At 51.0% G+C, this 20,775-nt stretch overlaps 1 protein-coding gene across 2 annotated transcripts in view; it reads left to right on the forward strand.

The window, feature by feature from the left end:
- CMI (c-Maf inducing protein) overlaps positions 1-20,775 on the forward strand; it is a 267,857-nt gene that overhangs the window by 148,797 nt on the left and 98,285 nt on the right. The window contains exon 2 of one of the 2 annotated variants that reach the window (XM_011757393.3): positions 12,605-12,730. In XM_011757393.3, coding sequence (XP_011755695.1) covers positions 12,605-12,730 — 126 coding nt within the window. Of the gene's footprint in view, positions 1-12,604; positions 12,731-15,837; positions 15,861-20,775 lie in introns of those variants that run through there. The other variant, XM_011757395.2, reaches the window with a different exon arrangement.

The following is a 20,775-nucleotide window of genomic DNA, read 5'->3' on the forward strand; positions in this document are numbered from 1 at the left end:
CTTTCTGTTTCCTTGGCCAAGAATGCCTGGCACTCCCCTGCTTACCTTGACACCTGACTCAAAGGCTGCCTCTGGGCAGCCCTCCCCAGTGTTCCAGGGTGCCCCTCCCTCCTGTCCTTGCCCTTTGTACCAGACCTTCCTCCTTCCTCCTGCAGTGCCTTTGGCACTGTGGTGTTGTTACTTTGCACTCCCCATTACTTTGCACTCTCCGCTCACCCTGCTTATGCTGGGGCTCCCAGGCCATTGTCTGGTAGAAGCAAGGCAGTACTCAAAATATCAGTCCTGGCTTCCATGTGGCCTTTCCACTGAGCGGCTGTGACCGAGGCCCACTGCCTAATGGACCCGAACCTCCTTTTCTTCCTCCATAGAACTGGGGAGTCTTAGCGGCACCCCTTTCCCAGGATCCTTGGGAAATATCCATGAGATGAAGATGGTCTTTGGAGGCTGCTTTGGTGAGGACCTGGCATGTGGCATGTGCCCGCTCCAGGCTGCCTGCTGTGGTCCTTCCAAATGCATGTGACTTGGTGGTTGGAAATGACGCTGAGTTTGGGGCATCTTTGTTTCCATCACCTGTTCCAATGACAAAGGTGCCCAATGGCACAGATGCCAAGGGCTGCACCCTGGGGACCCAGATTTTCATCCGTCTTCTCATGCCCACGAAGATGACTGTGGCTGGAGGGGTTTGAATGTGGAAATATCAGTCCTTTGCTCTATTATTAAACCTTGAGCCTTGTGGCCATAAAAGGGGGTGGCTGCCATAGCTGGTTTCATGATTAATGAGCCTATATCCTGCCTCTTGATGGTCTCCACGGAGCCCCAGGCACCAGCTCTGCCCTCCCGGCCCAGCTGCAGGCTGTGCTGCTGAGGTCTGGGCAGCAGAGAAGGGTGCCTGGAGGGTCTTTCTGTCGTCTTGATGAACCCATGACCCCTCCTGGGTCCCCAAGGAGAGTTGGGTCTTGTGGGCTTGGTTGAGATTGGCGAGAGGAGGTGTTGTGCCTAGCCTGGGGGGTTGGAGGGTGGGGGGAGTGTCTGCTGTGCGGCCCTGCGATGCGCAGGTGCCATCGGGGGCTCTGACCCCAGGCCATCGAGAGCTGGTGCAACCTGCTTGCCATCCGTCATGCGGAGCTGGTCGGTCACCCCATGCACCAGGCCGACTCCAGGCCGGAGCTCTCCTCTCCGCTCTTTTTGAGATAATCCGTGGATGATGGAGGAGCTTGGCAAGCATTTCAGCAAAGCTCCTTTTTCTTGTTGAGGCTTGAAAGTAATTGCTTTCGTGCAGTGAGTGCCCGCCGACCACCTGGCGCGTCTGGGCATTGAGCTCATTGGCCCCTGGCACAAATGGATCCTCACCTCACCTGGTGCCTGCCTGAATCCCCTCCTGGCCGCTTTCTCACAGCTACGCTCCCTCCCGAGTACCCTCTGGAGGAGTCTGGGGGAGGGGGCAGCATAATCATAGTTACCTGTATCAGATGCTCACCTGTACTGAGCACGCCACACACCCTGGCCCATTCAGGTGCTCTCTGCAAACACCCTTAAGGCAGGTACAGCATTCCTTCCCTTCCCTCTTCCCTCTACCCTTACCTTCCCCCACCATACCTTTCCTCCTCCTTCCCCCTCCTTCTCTTCGTCCCCCTCCTCCCCCTCCCCCTTCCCCTCCTCCTCTCCCTCTCTTCCTCCCCCACTTCTCCTCCTCTTCCTCCTCCTCCTCCCTTTTTTGAGACAAGGTCTGGCTCTGTTGCGTGGGCTGGAGCACATTGATGCAGTATCAGCTCACTGCAACCTCCAACTCCCAGGTTCAAGTGATCCTCCCACCTCAGCCTCCCAAGTAGCTGGGACTACAGGCATGTACCATCATGCCTAGCTAAGTTTTGTATTTTTTGTAGAGATGGAGTTTCACCACGTTGCCCAGGCTGGTCTTAGCCATCCACCTACCTCGGCCTCCCAAAGTGCTGGGATTACAGGTGTGAGCCACCGTGCATGGCCAGCATTACCTTTTTCTTAGTTGTCATCTAATGCAAAGTGTACAGTTGGGTTGATTTCACTGTATAGCAGTCCCCGCTTTTCCACTGGGGGATATGTTCCAAGGCCCCCAGTGGATGCCTGAGACCTAGAATAGTACTAAATCCTATATACACTATGTGTTTTCCTAAACATATGTATCTATGATAAAGTTTAATTTATGAATTAGAAAACGTAAGAGATTAACAGCAGCAATTTAAAAAATAGAACAGTTAGAACGATATACTACAATAAAGGTAATATGATGTGGTCTTTCCTTTCTCTCTTTCTCAAGACACCTTAATATTTTCAGACCATAGTTGACCACTGGTAACTGAAACATCTGAAAGTGAAATCTCAGATTAGGGAGGACTGCTGTATTCACCAGGTTGTACAGCAGTCACTAATTCTAGAACATTTTCACCCCCCAAATTGAAACCCCATACCCATTAGCATCATGCCTCATTTCCCCATCCCTGCGCTGGAAACCATGAACCCACTGTCTGTCTCTATGGATTTGCCTATTCTGGACGTCTTATATAATTGGGATCATACAGTGTGTGGTCTTTTGTGTCTGGCTTCTTTCGCTTTGCATAATACTTCCCTTTTTTTGTTGTTTGTTTGTTTTTCTTTTCTTTTTTTTTTTTTTTTGAGACAGAGTCTTGCTCTGTCACCCAGGCTGGAGTGCAGTGGCACAATCTCAGCTCACTGCAGTTCTTCCACCTCAGCCTCTTGAGTAGCTGAGACTACAGGTGCATGCCACCACAACTGGCTAATTTTTGTGTTTTTAGTAGAGACACGGTTTCACCATGTTGGCCAGGCTGGTCTCAAACTCCTGACCTCAAGTGATCCACCCACCTTGGCCTCCCAAAGTGCCAAGATTACAGGCTTGAGCCACCATGCCCAAACCTGCATACTGCTTTCAAGGTTCATCCGTGTAGTAGTGTGAATTAGACTCTCAGTCTTTTTTATGGCTGCATAATACTCCATTGGATGGATAGACTACATTTGTTTATCCATCATCTGTTGATGGATACTGTTTCCATGTTTTGGTTCTTATGAGTAATGCTGCTTTGAACACTTGTATGCATGTTTTTGTGTGAACCTGTGTTTTCACAACTCTTAGATGTATATCTAGGAGTGGAATTACCAGGTTATACTTAACTTTTTGAAGAACTACCAAACTATTTCACAGAAAGCTGCCTGCACCATTTTACATTCACACTAGTAGTGTAAGCAGGTTTCACTTTCTCCACCTCTTCTTCAACACTTTTTTTTTTTTGTCTGTGTTCTTTTATTTATTTGGTTTTTCTCTATCCATCCTAGTGGGTATGAGTCTGATCTCACTTTTACCAGGGAGAAAGTGGAGGCTCAGACGTACCAAGTGACTTGCCTAAGGCCAAGTTGCGGAGTTTGGATTCAGCTCTAGAATATCTTATTTATTTATTTATTTATTTATTTATTTATTTATTTATTTATTTTAATCTTTCGGCCAGGCACGGTGGCTCACGCCTGTAATCCCAGCACTTTGGGAAGCCAAGGTGGGCAGATGACTTGAGGTCAGGAGTTCAAGACCAGCCTGGCCAACATGATGAAACCCCATCTCTACTAAAAGTACAGAAATTAGCTGGGCATGGTGGAGCACGCCTGTAGTCCCAGCTACTCGGGAGGCTGAGGGAGGAGAATTACTTGAACCCAAGGAGGCAGAGAGTGCAGTGAGCCAGGATCGTGCTATTGCACTCCAGCCTGGGCAACAGAGCAAGGCCCTGTCTCAGGAAAAAAAAAAAAAAAATTTTTTTTTTTTTTTCTATTGGGACACAGCATACACACAGAAGAGTACACACATTGTATACTGCTTGATGAACTTTAACAAAGTGAACACACTGTGTCACCAACAGCCAAAATCCAGACCTAGAATGCTGCTAGCCCTCCCCAGAAGCTCCCACTTGCTTTCTTCCAGCACCATCCCTCCATGGGGTAACCAGTAGGATCAACAACATGTCCTGGTTTTCCCAGGATTTTCCCCTGATAGAGTAATGACCATTCAGCATTCCAAGAAACCCTTTAGTCCTAGGCAAACCAGACGGTTGATCGCCCAATAGCCAGTACCTTGACTTCTCACGGCACAGACTCAGATGCACCTCTTTCTGAAGTTTGTATGAATGGAAGCACATGGTGATGTACGTTGATGACGTACTTCTGTCCAGCTGCTTTTGCTTCATGCTCAATTAGTGTAGGTCTGTGTGCTGTGCATGGTTGTAGATCATTCATTCTCATCATGTAGGCTTCTCCTGAATAGATATACCAGGATTTCTTTATTCATTCTTCTCTTGGTGGTCATTTGGGTAGTTTCCATTTTGGGCTACCTAATGCTCAGGGAACACTTGTGCAAACATCTTTGGGAGCACTAATGTGGGCATTTCTGTGGAGGAGGAGGATTGCTGGGTTCTAGGGGACTCATGTTCAGCTTCAGCAGAGCTGTCACAAGGTGGATTCACAATCTAACTCCCTCCAGCAATTTAGGATTCTGTTTGCACTGTATCTATGCCAACACTTATCATTGTTCATCTTTTCCATTTGAGCCATTCTGCTGGTATGATGGTCTCATACTCTAGTAACCCCTCGGGTCTTTTTTTTTTTTTTTTTTTTGAGATGGAGTCTCGCTCTGTCCCCGAGGCTGGAGTGCAGTGGCATTATCTCTGCTCACTGCAAGCTCCGCCTCCCGGTTCACGCCATTCTCCTGCCTCAGCCTGCCTAGTAGCTGGGACTACAGGCGCCCACCACCACGCCCGGCTAATTTTTTGTGTTTTTAGTAGAGATGGGTTTTCACCATGTTAACCAGGATGGTCTCGATCTGACCTTGTGATCCGCCCACCTCAGTCTGGTCTTTAATTTACTAGTTGCCTGTAGACAAAGGCCAGGGCACGAAGTCCAAACATGTTAGTTTTCCTCCCAGCTCTCACACACAACTGTGTGTGGTTGGTCAAGTTGAGCACCTGCTCGGAGTGTTCATTCCTGGTGTGTCATGAGAGTGATGCCAAGTTGAACTACAGGTGTCTGGGGACCTGCTGCGCGGGACAGTAACAGAAGGCCGGTCCTGAGACCCCTGCCATGCTGGTTCCAGCCATAGCTTCAGCTCTGGTCCCAGCTCCTTTCTGCATAATATGTACTTGAGGTGTGTGAGCACAGAGGTACACAAATTGGAGTTTGCCTCTGGCCAGAGGAATTTGGCATAACAGAGGGATGGAAGTTGCTGTCTTGGGGGGTTATGAAATTGAATCCTGGGCCTGTCTTACAAGAGCAGGAGGCCTTTGTGAGACTTCCCCCACTCCGTGCCTCAGTTTCTTCCTCTGTAGCATGTGGATAACAGGAATAAAAACAGCCTCCCCGCCTTAGCATTGTTGTCAGGTTAAATGAGGGAATATATATAAAGCTGTTAGCATGTGCTGGCCACATGGTAACTGCTTGATGAATGTTAACCAGGGGCACGTGTGCATGTCCGTATTGTAGTGAGGCTAGCATCTGCATAGCAGGTGTCCTTCCTTCTGTCATTAAAAAAAGATATATGCCGGGCGTGGTGGCTTACGCCTATAATCCCAGCACTTTGGGTGGCAGAGGTGGGTGGATCATGAGGTCAGGAGTTCAAGACCATCCTGACCAACATGGTAAAACCCTATCTCTACTAAAATTACAAAAATTAGCCAGAGTGGTGGTGGGTGACTGTAATCCCAGCTACTTAGGAGGCTGAGGCAGGAGAATCACTTGACAGGAGGCGGAGGTTGCAGTGAGCCGAGATTGCACCACTGCATTGCAGTCTGGCAACAGAGCGAGACTTCGTCTCAAAAAAAAAAAAGAAAAAAGAAAAGAAAAGATATATACAGCTGACTCTTCACTGTAGTCAAAAGTTAGAGACAATCCATGTGTCCATCAACAGACAAATGGCTAAACATATGACCTGCCCATACAATGGAATGTCAGTCAGCCATAAAAAGGAATGCGATTCCGATTCATGCCATAGCACAGATAAACCTCAAAAACAGTAAGTGAAAGGAGCCAGACACAAAGAGCCACAAAGTATGTGATGTCATTTATGTGACATGTCCAGAACAGGCAAGTCCCACAGATAGATAGCAGGCTAGTGACTGCCTGGCGCCTGGGGATGGGGTAGCAGGGAGTGACAACTTAATGGTATGGGGCTTTCTTTGGGAGTAAAAACATCTCAGAACTAGATAGAGATGATGGTGACACAGCATCAGGAATGGACTCAATGCCACTGAATTGTACATCTTAAGTGATTAATGGTTAGTTTTACGTTGTGTGAATTTTATTTTGAATTTTAGAAATGCAGCCAGTGGAGGTGGGGGCTGAAGCCCGTTCTGCCAGCACAAGGCACTTTTAGCAGCACTGTGTTTGCCACTGTGATGGCAGCCTCATCACTGATACTGTTGTTGTTGTTGTTGTTGCTGTTGACTGTCTAAGCAGGGCTGCCATCCAACTTCTTGTTTGTCCTTTGGCGCCCCAGGGTGTGTGTGCGGGGCCAGCAGATCCTTCCTTACGGTGGGGTGATGCCACGTGGAACCCGACTGTGCAGCATAGGTGTCCCCTGTGTGATGACTGAAGCCACTTCCATGTAGGAAGAGAGGGGACTTGTCTCCAGTCCAGCACTTCCAGCCAGATGTTAGGGCCACACATGCCCCGTGACACACAGCCTGCCGTTTTCAGCCCCATCCCCGACTGGGCAGGGTTTCTCTGGCCTCGGGAACAAGCTCATGGGAGGATTTTCCAGACTGGCTTCTTCTTTTGGGGTCCGGGAGCTCCTCCCCTCCCCTCCCTGGGACATGTTTTGAGTCAGCCTGGACGTCATGATTCATATTCTCTTTGAGAGGAATCCCCATGGAAACCAGCAGGCAGGTTTGGGCAGGAGGGAGCTGGCTCCCCAGAAAGGCAAGAGAAGGCGAAGGCTAGGGGCCTTCTGCCAGCATCGGGGCGGGCGTGACGGGGGCTCTTTCTTGGGGGGTCAGCTGACCCCATTCCCCACCCACTCTGGGAGCAGGTCTGAGGCGGTATCTGGTTTGGAATGGCAGTTCTGAAGATCTCTGGGGGTTCACATGGGACCCTCATGAGGTCCCTTTAGGCCCTCCTTTTTCCAGCCCAGATCCAGCATTGCGTGCCACTGGACAGGGGGCTTACCTGGAAACAGGCGGAGGCGAAGTATCTCTTCCTGGTCTGGCAAATTCAGGACCCCTCAAAACTAGCCCCATATCTGTCTCTAAGAGCAAAAAGACAAAGGCAGAGTTCACTGACCCATTCTCCAGCTTCCACGGAAGGCAGCGTCCCCAGGGGCCCGAACCCCAGCTTGTGGGCTGCCGCATCTCCAGTACCCTCTGGGCGCTGTCACCTTGCAGGCATTCAATTAGCCAGCGGGCCCGCTGAACCTACCTGGGTTCGCTCGTTGCTTCTCACATGGCCCTGTCAAGCTAGTGGCCCAGGACAAAAGCCCCTCAGCCTTGGCCAGGGCTCCCCGGTTCCCTTTAATATCCATTTAATGAGAGCAATTTGGCAACAATGTAAAACATGCTCTTGCCCTTTGTCCCAGTAATTCCATTTCTGGGAATCTGGCCTAAGGAAATAATCCTAAATATAGGGTAGAAAAACATGTTTCACAAGGATGTTCACTGCGGAGTTGCGCACGGCAGCATAAAATGAGACAGTGGCACTGTCCCTGAGGGAGGGGGTGAGAGCAGGGATGAAACTGATGGTGGCAGAATATTTTATAGCTGCTGCAGTGAGAGTTCTAGAGCTTGCCATTCAGAGCAGGGAAATATATGTGCGATGATGTGAAAAAAAAAAGACGTTACAAAATTCTGTGTACCGTATGATTTGGGCTTTATAAAAAATTATGTATTAAAATAATCAGGAAAGTCATACACCAGAGTGCTAATGAGTGGTCTTGATTGGATTTTTATGGGAAAGATTTTATTCATCACCTTCCAAATTACCTTCAGTATTCACACATTGCCTTTTTTAGTCAGGTTTGCGTTGTAATTTACATACAGTAAGAGTCATGCTTTTAGCATGCAGATCTGTGAGTTCTGACAAATGTATACAGCCAAGTAACATCGCCCCCACAGTCAATACAGAGTCCCCCCCAAGAGTCCCCCTGCCCCTCGCCCGCCCCAGCGGCTGGCAGCCACGGGTGTGATTTCAGCCCCTGTAGTTTTATTTCAGGATGTCATATAAATGGAATCATACAGTATGCCTTGCACTGCTCTTAACGTTTAGGAAAAAGAATTTTCATCTGCTTATTGTTCTCTTAGCTGTACATCTTAGAGCAGGATTCCCTACCATCCCTCAATGGAGGAGAATTTTAATGTTTTCTCTTACCCAATTCAGCCTCCTACCCCAGACGGGAATCTCCTCCCCTGGAGCTCTGGTCATCATGTTCAGCTTACCAGGGAATTATCAGTTATCTGTAAAGTCATCCCAGCAATAGGAAAGTACCCAGCACGGCAGAGGTGCCGGGGCAGTTAAGTTAGCTCAAATCTGAGCCCAAGGAGCAGCAGTGTTCAGAGGCTTTCCATCCCAATCCAGCCCGTGTGCCCTGCAGGCCTCCTGCGTTCCTGCTCAGTGATGGCACTATAGCAGCAGCAGCAGTTTTGTTTTTGTTTTTAAATAAACATATTCTTTTAGGACAGTTTGAGATGTATAGGAAAGCGACGAGGATATTCCGAGTTCTCACACATCTGCAGTCTGCTTCTCCAGCTGCTAGCATCTTAGTCTGTGTGCTGCGTTTGTCACAGCTCTCTTGAACCAGTATTGATACATGATTGTCAAAGTCCATATTTTATTAGATTTCCTTAGGTTTTCCGTGATGTCCTTTTTCTGTCCCAGGATCCCATCCAGGATCCCCACAGTACCTGTAGTCACGTCTCCCGAAACTTCCCTTGGCTGGGATAGTTGCTCAGGCTTTCCTCGTGTTTAATGAGCACTGGTCAGGAGTTTTGAGGAAGGTCCCTCAGTTAGGGTTTGTCTGATATTTTTCTGATGGTTAGACTTGGGTTATGGGTTTGGGAAGGAAGACCCCAGAGGCAAAGATTCCTCTTTCTCAAAGTAGTTCATTTGATTGCATTCTTTAGTTTGTTCCAGGTACTGTGCTGAGTCCTTGATAAACTGGATCTCCTTTAGTGCTACCAGGAATTCTGCCTATTAAATAAATTCTCATCTTAACCAGTAGAGAAGGTGAGCTCAGAGAGGGGGAGTAACTTGCCTAAGGACACACAGTAAGTGGCCCAAACGCAGGTCTCCTTGGTCCTAAAAAGTCTGCTTTTGGCCAAATCCTGCTTCAGACAGGAGGCAAGCAGCTTGTCTGCTTTTTAAAAATAGAATGGGCTGGGTGTGGTGGCTTATGCCTGTAATCCCAGCACTTTGGGAGGCCGAGGGAGGAGGATCACCTGAGGTCAGGAGTTCGAGACCAGCCTGGCCAACATGGTGAAACCCCATCTCTACTAAAAATACTGAAAAATTAGCTGGGCGTGGTGGTGGGCGCCTGTAATCCCAGCTACTCGGGAGGCTGAGGCAGAAGAATCGCTTGAACCCAAGTGGTGGAGGTTGCAGTGAGCCAAGAACGCACCATTGCACTCCAGCCTGGGTGACAAGAGTGAAACTCCATCTCAAAAAAAAAAAAAAGAAAAGAAAAGGACCGGGTGCCGTGGTTTATGCCTGTAATCTCAGCACTTTGGGAGGCTGAGGCAGGTGGATCACAAGGTCAGGAGTTCAAGACCAGCCTGGCTAAGATGGTGAAACCCCATCTCTACTAAAAATACAAAAAAATTAGCCAGGCGTGGCGGCGGGCACCTGTAATCTCAGCTTTTTGGGAGGCCGAGTTAGAGAATTGCTCTGCCCAGGAGGCAGAGGTTGCAGTGAGCTGAGACCGTGCCACTGCAACTGGGCAACAGAGCAAGACTCCGTCTAAAACAAAACAAAACAAAACGCAAAACAGTATGTATTTATTTATACACAACCTTTCCCAAAAAAGCCTTGGTTGCAACTTCAGATCAAAGCCACGTTAAGACAACTAAGGCAGCGCAAGTGAAAGGTAGACCCACAAAGCCTCTCTCCAGTGTGTTGTGGGTGATGCTTATAGTTAAAACACGGATGGACATTGCCTTTTTTTCCGTAAGGTGTTCATTCATTTGTTAGGAAATTAGTAATCACCTCTTAAATGTCAGACGTCATTTAGGCACATGAAACAGAACAGGTGAACCCTCCTGCTCCCATGGTACCTAAATAGTAGCAGGGGACACAGACAGTCAGTGAGCAACACAATAAGTATTTGAACGTGAATGAGGAAAATAAGCGTAGAACCAACCGCCAAGCCCTGGCTTCTCCGGCAGTGCTCAGGACAAGACATGCTGTTAGGGCTGAGTCATTTACTGCAGAATAGTGAGAACAGAACAGTGCACGGGCTGCTGGAATAGGCCAGAACGGTGAAGGGCAGACCCAGGAGTGTGACTTTGAGGCATGGTGGTATAAAGAGAACCCTCTTGGGTGGCACATGGCAGCCGCCGGGTTTGGTGGCCAGGGGGTCCTCTGAGGGGTGAGCGATGCAGTGGTGGAAAGGACGGGATGAATGCGGCTGCCTCCTCCCCTAGGTTACGGGGTCCAAGCAGCCTTGTCGCTCATCTCGACCTTTGCAGCAGCCTGCAGACTGTCCCCATCACCACTGTCTCCTTTCAAGTCTGTTTTCTGAGCAGCAATCCCTGTGAACCTTGGCTAAAGCTCCTGCAACCCCCGGGAGGAATCCCCGAGCCCCTAGGTGGACCTACCAACCTCCCCAGGAGTGGCCTGCCCTTCTCTCCAAGGCATCGCTTGCCCAGCCCTCTGTCCTTCTGCTCCTCCTCGAACACTCCCAGCTGTTCCCACCTCAGAGCCTTTGCACTGGCCCTGGGCTCTGGGACACTCTTTACTCCTGCTGTCAGCCACCTGTCATCACGCCCCATTGTGATTCTTTGTGCAGCACTTGCCACTCTCCAATAGTTTATTTATTTAGATATTTTGTTTGTTGCCCGTTTGCCCACTGGGCTCCTGTCTTTCTTACTGCTAAATCTCCAGCACCTAGCATGGCGCCTGGAACCTAATAGAAGCTCAGTAAATGTCTATCGGATGAATGAAGGAATGAATGAAAAATGAATTGATCAATCCCTTGTACTTTTTGAGCCTAGCAATTGATCACATCAGGGAAATTGAGGCAGCTTCAGCCATCAACCCTCTCTACCTCCACCCCCATCACCGTGACTCTCCTTTGGCAGACAGATACTGAAATTAACAAACCTAACGGAGGTCCCCCATCTTTATGGTAGAATTAACCTGTTGGCCTTAGACTTTGAATTGCCTTGGCCTGTTTCTTGGAACACAGGATAGAGGTCAGGTCTCTTGATTCCGGAGTCAGATGGCCGAGTTCAGTCCTTTCCATGCCACTCCTACCTGGATGACCTTGGGCAAATCACGTGACCTCCTGAGCCTCAGCTTCCTTGTCTGTATGATGGGATGACCTTGATACCTGTTCCACAAGACCTGTGTGAGGATTCAATGATTGCAACGTGCCCAGGGTGCGTGCAAGAGCTAGGGAGGTGTTCGCTGTTACTCTTCTCAGCTGTGCTGCACTCACCTGATTCTCCTGAAGTCTGACTTCCTGGAGCCAAAGTGACAAGGACACCTGCTCTGGCTCCTGGTGGCCATTATATCCCTCGGTCACCTGGTGCCTTCTCAGGACAGCAAGACTCACTCAGAGAGTGGTGGGTGACTGTGGATTTCTCTTGCCCTTCCCCTACTCCCAACGATGACCGATAATAATAGCCTTTCTCATTCTTTTCAACACGTGCTATTGAGCCCTTGCCATGGGCCAGGCACTGGGGAAAGAGTGGGAACCAAGACAGACCTAGGCCCCGATTTCATGGAGCTCGCAGCCTGGCCAGGAGGCAGACATCCAACAAATAATGACACAGAATAGAGATGCCGCCTAGGGGCGGGGCTGGGGGCACAGGGAGAGCAGACCCCACTGGGTCTGTCGATTGTGGATGGGAGTGTGGATTTTGTGGCTGGGCCATTGGGAGCCACTGAAGAATGTTGAGCAGCGGGGTGGGGATATGGAGTTTGCCGTCTTGGAATGTGGCTCTGGAGGCCGAGTGGAGGATACATATCCTTGGGGAGAGGAGGAAGGGAGATGGGTGCTTTCTGGGCAGGAGAAGGTGGTGGCTCGTTGCTGGTGAGGGATGGTGGGCTTCCGGCCACGCCCTGTGCTGGCCCCATGGATACCAAGAGCAGCAGTCCCTCAGTCCTTGCCCTCCAGCTGTTCCCACTCTGTTCCTAACTCTGCACCTCCAAACGTGTGGGTGGAGTTTTACAGTGAACCCCCTTGCAGCTGGATATGGCCAGCCGAGACAGGGAGGCTTCCTTTGGTCGCCAGAGGTGCCGAGCTCCTGCGCCAGCTCCATTTGCCTGTCGCTACAGGGGCAATGTTTCCAGGAACCATCCGAGATGCGGACGTCATGCCTGCTCCTGTAACCAATGCATGTCTCTTCTTTTCCTTTTTTTTTTTTTGCTGCAGCCAACTGGGTACATGGAAAACTCAGTCTCCTACAGCGCGATTGAAGACGTTCAGCTGCTGTCCTGGGAGAATGCCCCGAAGTACTGTTTACAGCTCACGATTCCTGGGGGAACTGTCTTACTGCAGGTAGGAGAAATAAACATGAACAAGCAGTTTCTTCTCCCTCATCTTCATGCACTCGCCCCCCTCATTTCCCTTGGAGGGAGCCAGCCAACTATCAAGAGGAAAGGTTTAACTTTGGGTGGTGTTATTCCCCAAGTATAAGAAAGCTATAAACCAGGTCTGACTGGAGTAAAGGAAGAGGACTGTGCATGGTCTGAGCTCCTCCTGCACACCTGCTGCAGTCTAGGAACTTTTCAGGTTACTCATTTAGTTCCCTTAATAAACCTGATAAATAAGTTTTATCTCCATTTTACAGATGAGGAAACTGAGGCACACAGGTGCGTTATTAGGCCCAAGAAGGCTGTGAAAAGCAGATGAGCAGTAGATACTAACTTTTTGCTTTACTTTGAGTGAGGGGGTTTCTGACATCTGGTTGATCTAAGTCTTTTGAGACTGATAGAATTATAACTTGTCTTTTCAGGAAAAAAGTGCATTCTGTATGTACTGGTCAGGATGTTTGGTTGGAAATGACACGAACATTATTCCAACTAGTGAGACAAAAAGAGAGTTTAATGCTGTTAACTATTAAAATAGCTGTTAACTATTAAAATAACTGGGAAGTCTTAGAGAGGAATTCAGGCATTGCTGGATCCAGGGGTCAGATGACATCATTAATAGTGGGCGTCTCTCTCTCCGTCTCCTGGCTGTGCTTCTGTGTATTGGCTTCACTGGCAGAATCTCACCATGTGGTAGGAAAGAGGACCTACCTGCAGCCCAAAGCCACATCCTTGGAGGTTAGAGTCCTTATGAGTGAGCGCCCTTTGTGTTTCCAGTACCTTTTACAAAATCTCGTGGAAGATCCGATCGACTCTGCTGTGTTCCCACTCAGCCCCCAGGAAGGCACTTCCCCGGATTACCCACCCACTCTTGACCTCAGGCAAGGCCCAGGTCTTGGATTGGTAGCCCCACCAGGTCCACACAGAGGCGGTGAGGTGGGTCCACCAAGAGTGGAGAAGTGACCGACAAAAAACCACGACCACGATCACACATCCATAAGACAGGTTACGTCACGTCGGGGAGCCAGCCCAATTTCCAGGAGGAACCCCGAGTCCGAAACCCCTCATGTAGAGAAAATTTACCCTCTTATCAGTGGGAAGAAGATCTGCCTCCATTTTTCTTTTGGGATCTTTTTATTCCTACCCTGTTTCTCCAGGGAAATCTTCTCTTAGCCCAAAGAGATGCTCTCTAAAAACCAATTTTCGATCTAGCGGCCACTGGATTGTGTAACAGGATTGGGCTAAGAGTCACCCAGTTTGGGCTCCAAGGAATGCTGAGCTTAGTGGCGGACCATCACAACTTAGCATTGTTAGAAAAGTCCTGTTTCTTACTGTCATCTCTCAGAGGACTCCGGAAACCACGTCTGCCCCAGTCTGCTTTCTTCTTAGTGAATCTCTCACACTCTGCCCTCTACGCTTTTCTTTTAACCCTGTCCCCACACCCCCACACTGTCCCTCCCCTGCCTTCCCACCGCAGCCAGCAAAGCCTTCCTCTCCTTTCTTTCTCTCCTCTTGTCTTTATGATAGAGGTCAGTGTCATCCTCCTGCCAGACACTTCTCCTGCCAGTTCCTTTGCCTCTTCACTCACTCCTTCTTGCCCATCCGATGGCTACATCACAGAGTCCATGAAGGGGGTGGTCAGTGCCAACCCCCTCGGGGTGGGAGATGGGGCAGGCAGTCACAGGGTTCCGGGGTGGGAGATGGGGCGGGCAGTCACAGGGTTCCGGGGTGGGAGATGGGGCGGGCAGTCACAGGGTTCCGGGGTGGGAGATGGGGCGGGCAGTCACAGGGTTCCGGGGTGGGAGATGGGGCGGGCAGTCACAGGGTTCCGGGGTGGGAGATGGGGCGGGCAGTCACAGGGTTCCGGGGTGGGAGATGGGGCGGGCAGTCACAGGGTTCCGGGGTGGGAGATGGGGCGGGCAGTCACAGGGTTCCGGGGTGGGAGATGGGGCGGGCAGTCACAGGGTTCCGTGGCCAACAGAGAGGTAGGGATGCCGGAGAATATCCCACCCTAGTGACTTTCCTGCCATCACAGAGCTTTGAGGCAGCCTCTCTCCTTTGCTGGAGTAGGCCCCATGTGTGAAGAGCCCCTCAGCCACTGGGGAGACAGGACCATAAACAAATGATTACTGATATAATGGCTAAGACAGAGGCAACCCCAGAGGACTGGGAGCCCAGAGGAAGGAGAAACTCATTTGGCCTGGCGGGCCAAAGCAGGCTCCCCAGACCGGCAACATTAGAACTGGGTGTAGAGGGATGAGTAGGAGTGTGCCAGGATGGTGGGGTGGGGGGCCCACACTCCAGGCAGAGGGGATGTGTGTGCAAAGCATGAATGTGGGCAACCTGGGTACTTGCTGTAGCTGGAGGAGATGGGGAGATGGAGTTTGGGCTGCGGATGTGTCTAGATCTGTTGGGCGATGGCCGGATCACCCAGGCCTTGCCAGCTGAGTGAAGAAGCCTCAGACTCTTTTCCAAAGGCAGTAGGGAGCCACTGAAAGCTCTGAAGGAGTAGAGGGACACTAGAGGAATCAGTATGGTGGCAGGGCAGAGGGGCCTAGATGTGTATGTGACAGAGAGGCAGGAGGGAGCCCCTTGAAACAGTCCAGTCGGAGGAGAGGAGGCCCTGAGCCTTCGCCTTCCTCCTCCACCAGCAAAGGGGCCTCATTCCTTCTGGGGCTGGAGGGGCAGCCCTGGCCCCCAAGGGAGGCCAGAGCATCACTCGTCCCATGGATGGAGGGGCAGTGAGGCTGAAAAGCAGAGAGGCAGTGCCTGGAATGTCCCTTTAACCTGGCCGTGGCGGCGGGCCCAGCTGTGATGACTCGCCTGGCCCCGCGTCCGGCAGGGCTTCAGGACAGAGCTGGCCCTGTGGCGCTGAGGAGCCGAGCGGGCGGGAGCCTCTGGCTGCTCCAGCATCCCACTTACTCACTGCCCGCGGCTCCCGTGGACAGCGCAGTCGGAGGCAGGAGCAGGAGAGGAGGAAGCAGAGGAAAAGGAGGAGGAGGCGGCGGCTTGCAGCTCCTCAGATACAGAGCTGGATTCCGAGCTAGGGCGGGAGCAGCAGACTCGGCCTCCCAACCCTTCCCCCAAGGGGAACCCAGGTGGGTGCAGCCCCTGCCCCTGGCGGTTGTGGTTCTCTCACTGGCTGCCATTTCCATCAGGAGAGGTAGGCCTGGATCGGCTTCTCCCTTGCTTCCCTCTCGTCCTCACCCCCACACTCTGCCCACCGTGATGCATGGGTGGTATATAGCTGGCTCATTCTATAAACAGGACTAGTGAGTCTGTGTGGTTCTAGGGAGGCTGGGGCAGAGTGCACTTGGCCCCCGGTGTGGTGCCCAGGGCTTTCTTCAGTCCTGGTTGTATTCCCGTGCCTTTTGTGACAGGTGGCAGGACCCTCTGCTTTGAGAGCCTTTACTTTGTCTTGATTCACATACAACACACTGTATTAGAACCCAGAGCCGTGGTGCCACAGAGAACAACCCCTTTGGCCCTGGGGACAGATCTTCCCTGCTCCAGCGTGGGAGAGGGGACCAAGAAACAGCCAGGTGCCCTCTTGGGCCACGGCCCATCCGAACAGCATCACCTGAGTGCTCCTAGTCAGCAGAGAAGTGGAAATGCCTTAAACGGTGCCACCCGACACAGCCGCCACCAGCCATGCATGGCAGCTCGCATATGGGTTTAATTTACTCAATCAAATTAATAACACAGTTCCTCAGCCCCCTAGCTACACCTCCAGGGCCCGGGGGCCACACATGGCTAAAGCTGCTGTGTTGGACAGCGCAGATAGAGAACATTTCCATTGATACACGAAGTTCTGTGGAGCAGTGCTGGCCTCAAGGCCTTTTCATTTTGACCTCATGCTGCAGGCACCTGGGGAAGATCGCCTCGGATCACAGGGGGCTCTTCGGTCCTGCAGTCTGGCTGTGCTGTCACACAGTCTGCACCCTGCTGCATTACAGCACAGCCATTCTCTACAGACTAGGGGAATGGCAGGGCCCGAAGAGGACCAGTGCCCCTTCCCTACCCCAGCGTGCCTGATCTCTCTCCGTCTCTGTCTCTTTCAGGTTCTTTGCATCTGTGCGTGTCTGTTTTCCTCTGTCTCTCTGATGCCTTTTCTCCATCTCTCTCCCCTCCTTCCCCTTCCATCCCCTCCTGCCTCTCCTCTTTCTCTCTCTTTAGTTCTTGCCGTGGTTCACTCTGGGCTTCTCTTGCAGGTCCTTCCTCCAGGACTCTCACTACCTCCGAGCCTGTCTCCCAGTCCTCTCTGTGTGTCTCTCCCCTCTTCTCTCTTTTCCTCCTCCTCCTCTCTCTCTGTCTTCTGAGGGGCTCCTTGGAAAACTCTTGCTTTGTTAGAATTTGAATCAGTGCCTCTTGCAGACCTCAGGGAGCTGACCTGATCCTTCAAGGAAGGCAGAGAGGGCATTCAGGCCCTCATCCCCAGCTCAGAGACTGAGCAATCTACCAGCAAGTTGAGTTGCCAGACAGGGGCGCCCAGCCTTCCAGCATGGGTCCCATTGGTGTGTTTTGGATGCGTGTTTTTCAGCATGAGCTCCCTTAATGCCATGTTACTAGAATCCCTGCTTGCAGAAAGGACCTATTTATCCTGTTTCCTCCATTAATGCCCTTTCTGCTAGCATTTCATTGTGGGGAGGCCAACCATGTAAGTACGTAAGTACGTAGACAGTGTCATGAAACCGTCCTGGGGTGCTCCTCACTGGCCCCTGGGATGGGGTAGTGGGCATTAAAGAGCAACACGGTGCAGATCGTCTTTTGGGGGATTCTGCCTAAAAATTGAGTTTCTGCCCATCAGCAAAAATCAGACAGAGCCACTGCTCCACAAACAAGGCTTCAGGCAAGGTAAGAGCGGGGAGACCCTCCTCCCGAGAGTGTCTGCCTCTTTCTGGGATGGGTTCCGGGATTCCGCTCTTCTCCACCAATGTTCTGGAAAGTCCTGCAGGAGGCAGGGCAACTGTTTACCCCAAACATTGGCAGCAGGGCAGGGACAGGGTGGGTTCCTTTCTTACTGGAAGGTAGCGAGCAGGACTTTTCCGGTCTGGAAAGCACCAGAAAGGTCTCACTCTCTACCTTCCAGTAAGAAAGGAAGCTGCTTTTCCCTAAGAAACTGGGCCGGGGAAGGGAGCTTGGAAAAGGTCGCTCACAGCGCACCCTGGGCTGTTTTTCTCACCTCTTGAGACAATACAACAATGAGAAAGAACTTGGCAGGTTTGGGAGAGGAAACTGGGCAGCGTTTGCCTGGAACCAGGCCTTTTCAGCATTCCAAAGATTTAACACCAGAAGTTGGAACCAGCTGCACCGGCTTCCAGGGAACTTGGGGTCTGGCTGGGGACCTCTCCCATATCTGAATGGATTCTCCTCTGAGTGACCCTCAGGGTCGGGCTTGGGGACCTCTCCCGGGTCTGAATGGATTCTCCTCAGAGTGACCCTTGGGGTTCCAGCCGTGCCTTATGTTCCCCCTGGGCTGGGTTCTCTCGGCTCAGCCACCAGCAGGACAGTGTGGGGACTCTGAACAGAAGCGTGCGTCCTCCCCCGGCTGGAAAGCAGCCTGGTCAACTTTCCCTTTGCTTGGAAGCCCGTTAGAGATGCCTGTGCTGGGATTCAAGACATTGCCTAGCAGCCTGTATCCTTCCTCAAAAGTAGACAAGCCGAAGGAACGAGCAGTTTACAGTCCAGCCTTGTCCCAGCCTCTGTGGCTCCATCAGCCTCCGCCTGCTCTCCTAGAGGCAAGTTCCGGTCCTTCCCTTAGTTTCAAGGTGAGGTCTCCTGCGTGCCACATCCTTCCTCCTCCTGTTCCATCAGTAGGGCAGCTACCATGGAGAAATAATGCTCACGGATGTCCCAACCCAAGTCCTGAGAATCCAGAGGAACTCAGATGCATTGCTTCATGTTCCAGGGCTGGATCGTAAGGAGGGAAGACTTTAGCGTCAGACAGAACTGAGTTCCTGCCCAGCTCTCCTGGCCACTACTTCTAGAACCTTAGACTCTAACTGGCTGTCGAACCCTAGGCTCTAACCAGCCCTGGAACCCTAAGTTTTACCACATTCTAGCTGTGGAACCCTAGACAACAGGAAGAACCTCTCTGGGCCTCATTTTCTTTATCTGTGAACCATACCCTAATATTTATCTCCTTGGATATTGTGAGGCCTCATAGATATTACATGTAATTAGCACTGTGCCTGGTATATAGTAGGTGTTTAAGAAAACACTGCCATGATCATTTTTAGAGTCTTAGGCAAGTGCGGTTTAGGGAAGAGAGGGAATCAGAGCTGAAGGGTTCTTTTGAAGGTCTGTTGCGTGTGAACTTTCTTCACTGAGCAGAATGAGTATATGAATACCCCATTCATCTATCCATCTATCTGCTCACCCATCCGTTTATCCATCAGACTGTCTATCTGTCTTATCTGTTTTTCCATCCATCCAATTCATTCATTCATTCATTCATTCATTCATTCATTCATTCATTCAACACTTCAGCCAGTCTTTCATTCAACAAATGTTTCTCCGGGTTTCATGGACGCAGTGCTGCATAAGTCAGACATGGTTCCTGACCTCCCAGAGCCCATAGCCTGCAGAAGCAGCACAACTAGACAGGCGATTCCAGGACAGTGTGATGCGTTAGGCAAGGCATTCTGGCCTGGTTTGGTGGGGGAGGGGAAGAGGAAGACACCGTCAAGACAGTCATTGTGGAGAAGTGGCATTTCAGCAGGGACCTGAAGGGTAAGTAGGAGTGCAGCGGGCAGCGGAGAGAAGGGGTTGACAGCAGAATGTTCCTGGTGGGAGTGCACGCTGCATGGAAGCCAGTCTGAGAGCGGGGCAGGCTGCCACAGTCACAAGTGGCCACGCATTCTAGGTCGCTAGAAACGGCAAGGCGTTGTTTCTCACTTGTGCTGTGTGTCCACCGTGGGCCAGTGGGGGAAGGGAGTGTGCCCGGCGCTGCATGGGTTCTCAGGGGCTTCCATGCACGGGCCACCGGTCACTTCGGCATGACATCAGCTCATTGGCGTTGGCCTGTGTGCTTGCCAGGAGCCTGGAGGGAAGAGAGCTGGAAATGACACAAATGACGACCCCAGCAAGTCTGGGTGTGTGTGTGGTGTCTGCGTTGCTTTCCCCAGTGGAAAAGTGGCAGCGGAGGAAAGGCTGGGTTAGATCTGGGTCCTTAACGTGTGGTCCATGGTAGATTCCAAAACTGTCTGCACAGTCCTACGGGTGGGACTGTGTGGTGTGTGTGTATGTGTGTCCGTATGGTTTATGTGTGTGTCTTTGTGGGGTATGTGTGTCTGTGTGTGTAGTATGTCTGCATGTGTGCGTGTACACATCTGTCTCTGAGTGTTTATCTGTGTGTGTGTCTATGGTGGATATGTCTGGTGTGTGTGGTGTGTGTGCATGTGTGTGCCTGGCGTGTGTGTCTATATGTGGTATGTGTCTCTCTGTGTATATGGTGTGTATGCACATGTATCTGTGTGTGCATATGTGTGTGTGGTGTGTGCATGTGTGTCCTGTGTCTGTGTGCGGTGTGTATAGTGTGTATCTCTGTGTGTGGTGTGTGCATGTGTGTGTGGTGTGTCTGTGTGATATGTGACTGGTGTGTGTGGTGTATGTATGTGATGTGTGTCTCTGTGTGTATATGGTGTACATGCATGTGTATCTGTGTGTCTGAGGTGTGTGTGTGTATGAGGTGTGTATGCTGTGTGTCTGTGGTGTGTGTGTGTGTCTGTGTGATGTGTGTGTATGTGGTGTATGTGTCTGTGGTATGTGTATGGGTGGTGTGTGTGCATGTGTAACTGGTGTGTCTGTGTATGGTGTGTGTCTGTGTGTGTGGTGTGTCTGTGTATGTGGTGTGTATGTGGTGTGTGTGTGGTGTATGTGTCTGTGTGATCTGTGTGGTGTATGTGTCTACGTGGTATGTGGCTGTGTGGTGTGTGTGCATGTGTAACTGTATTTGTGTGTGTATGGTGTGTGTGTGGTGTGTCTGTGTATGTGGTGTGTGTGGTGTATGTG

The sequence above is a fragment of the Macaca nemestrina genome, chromosome 18, assembly GCF_043159975.1.
Source record: "Macaca nemestrina isolate mMacNem1 chromosome 18, mMacNem.hap1, whole genome shotgun sequence".
Classification (NCBI taxonomy): Eukaryota; Metazoa; Chordata; class Mammalia; order Primates; family Cercopithecidae; genus Macaca; species Macaca nemestrina.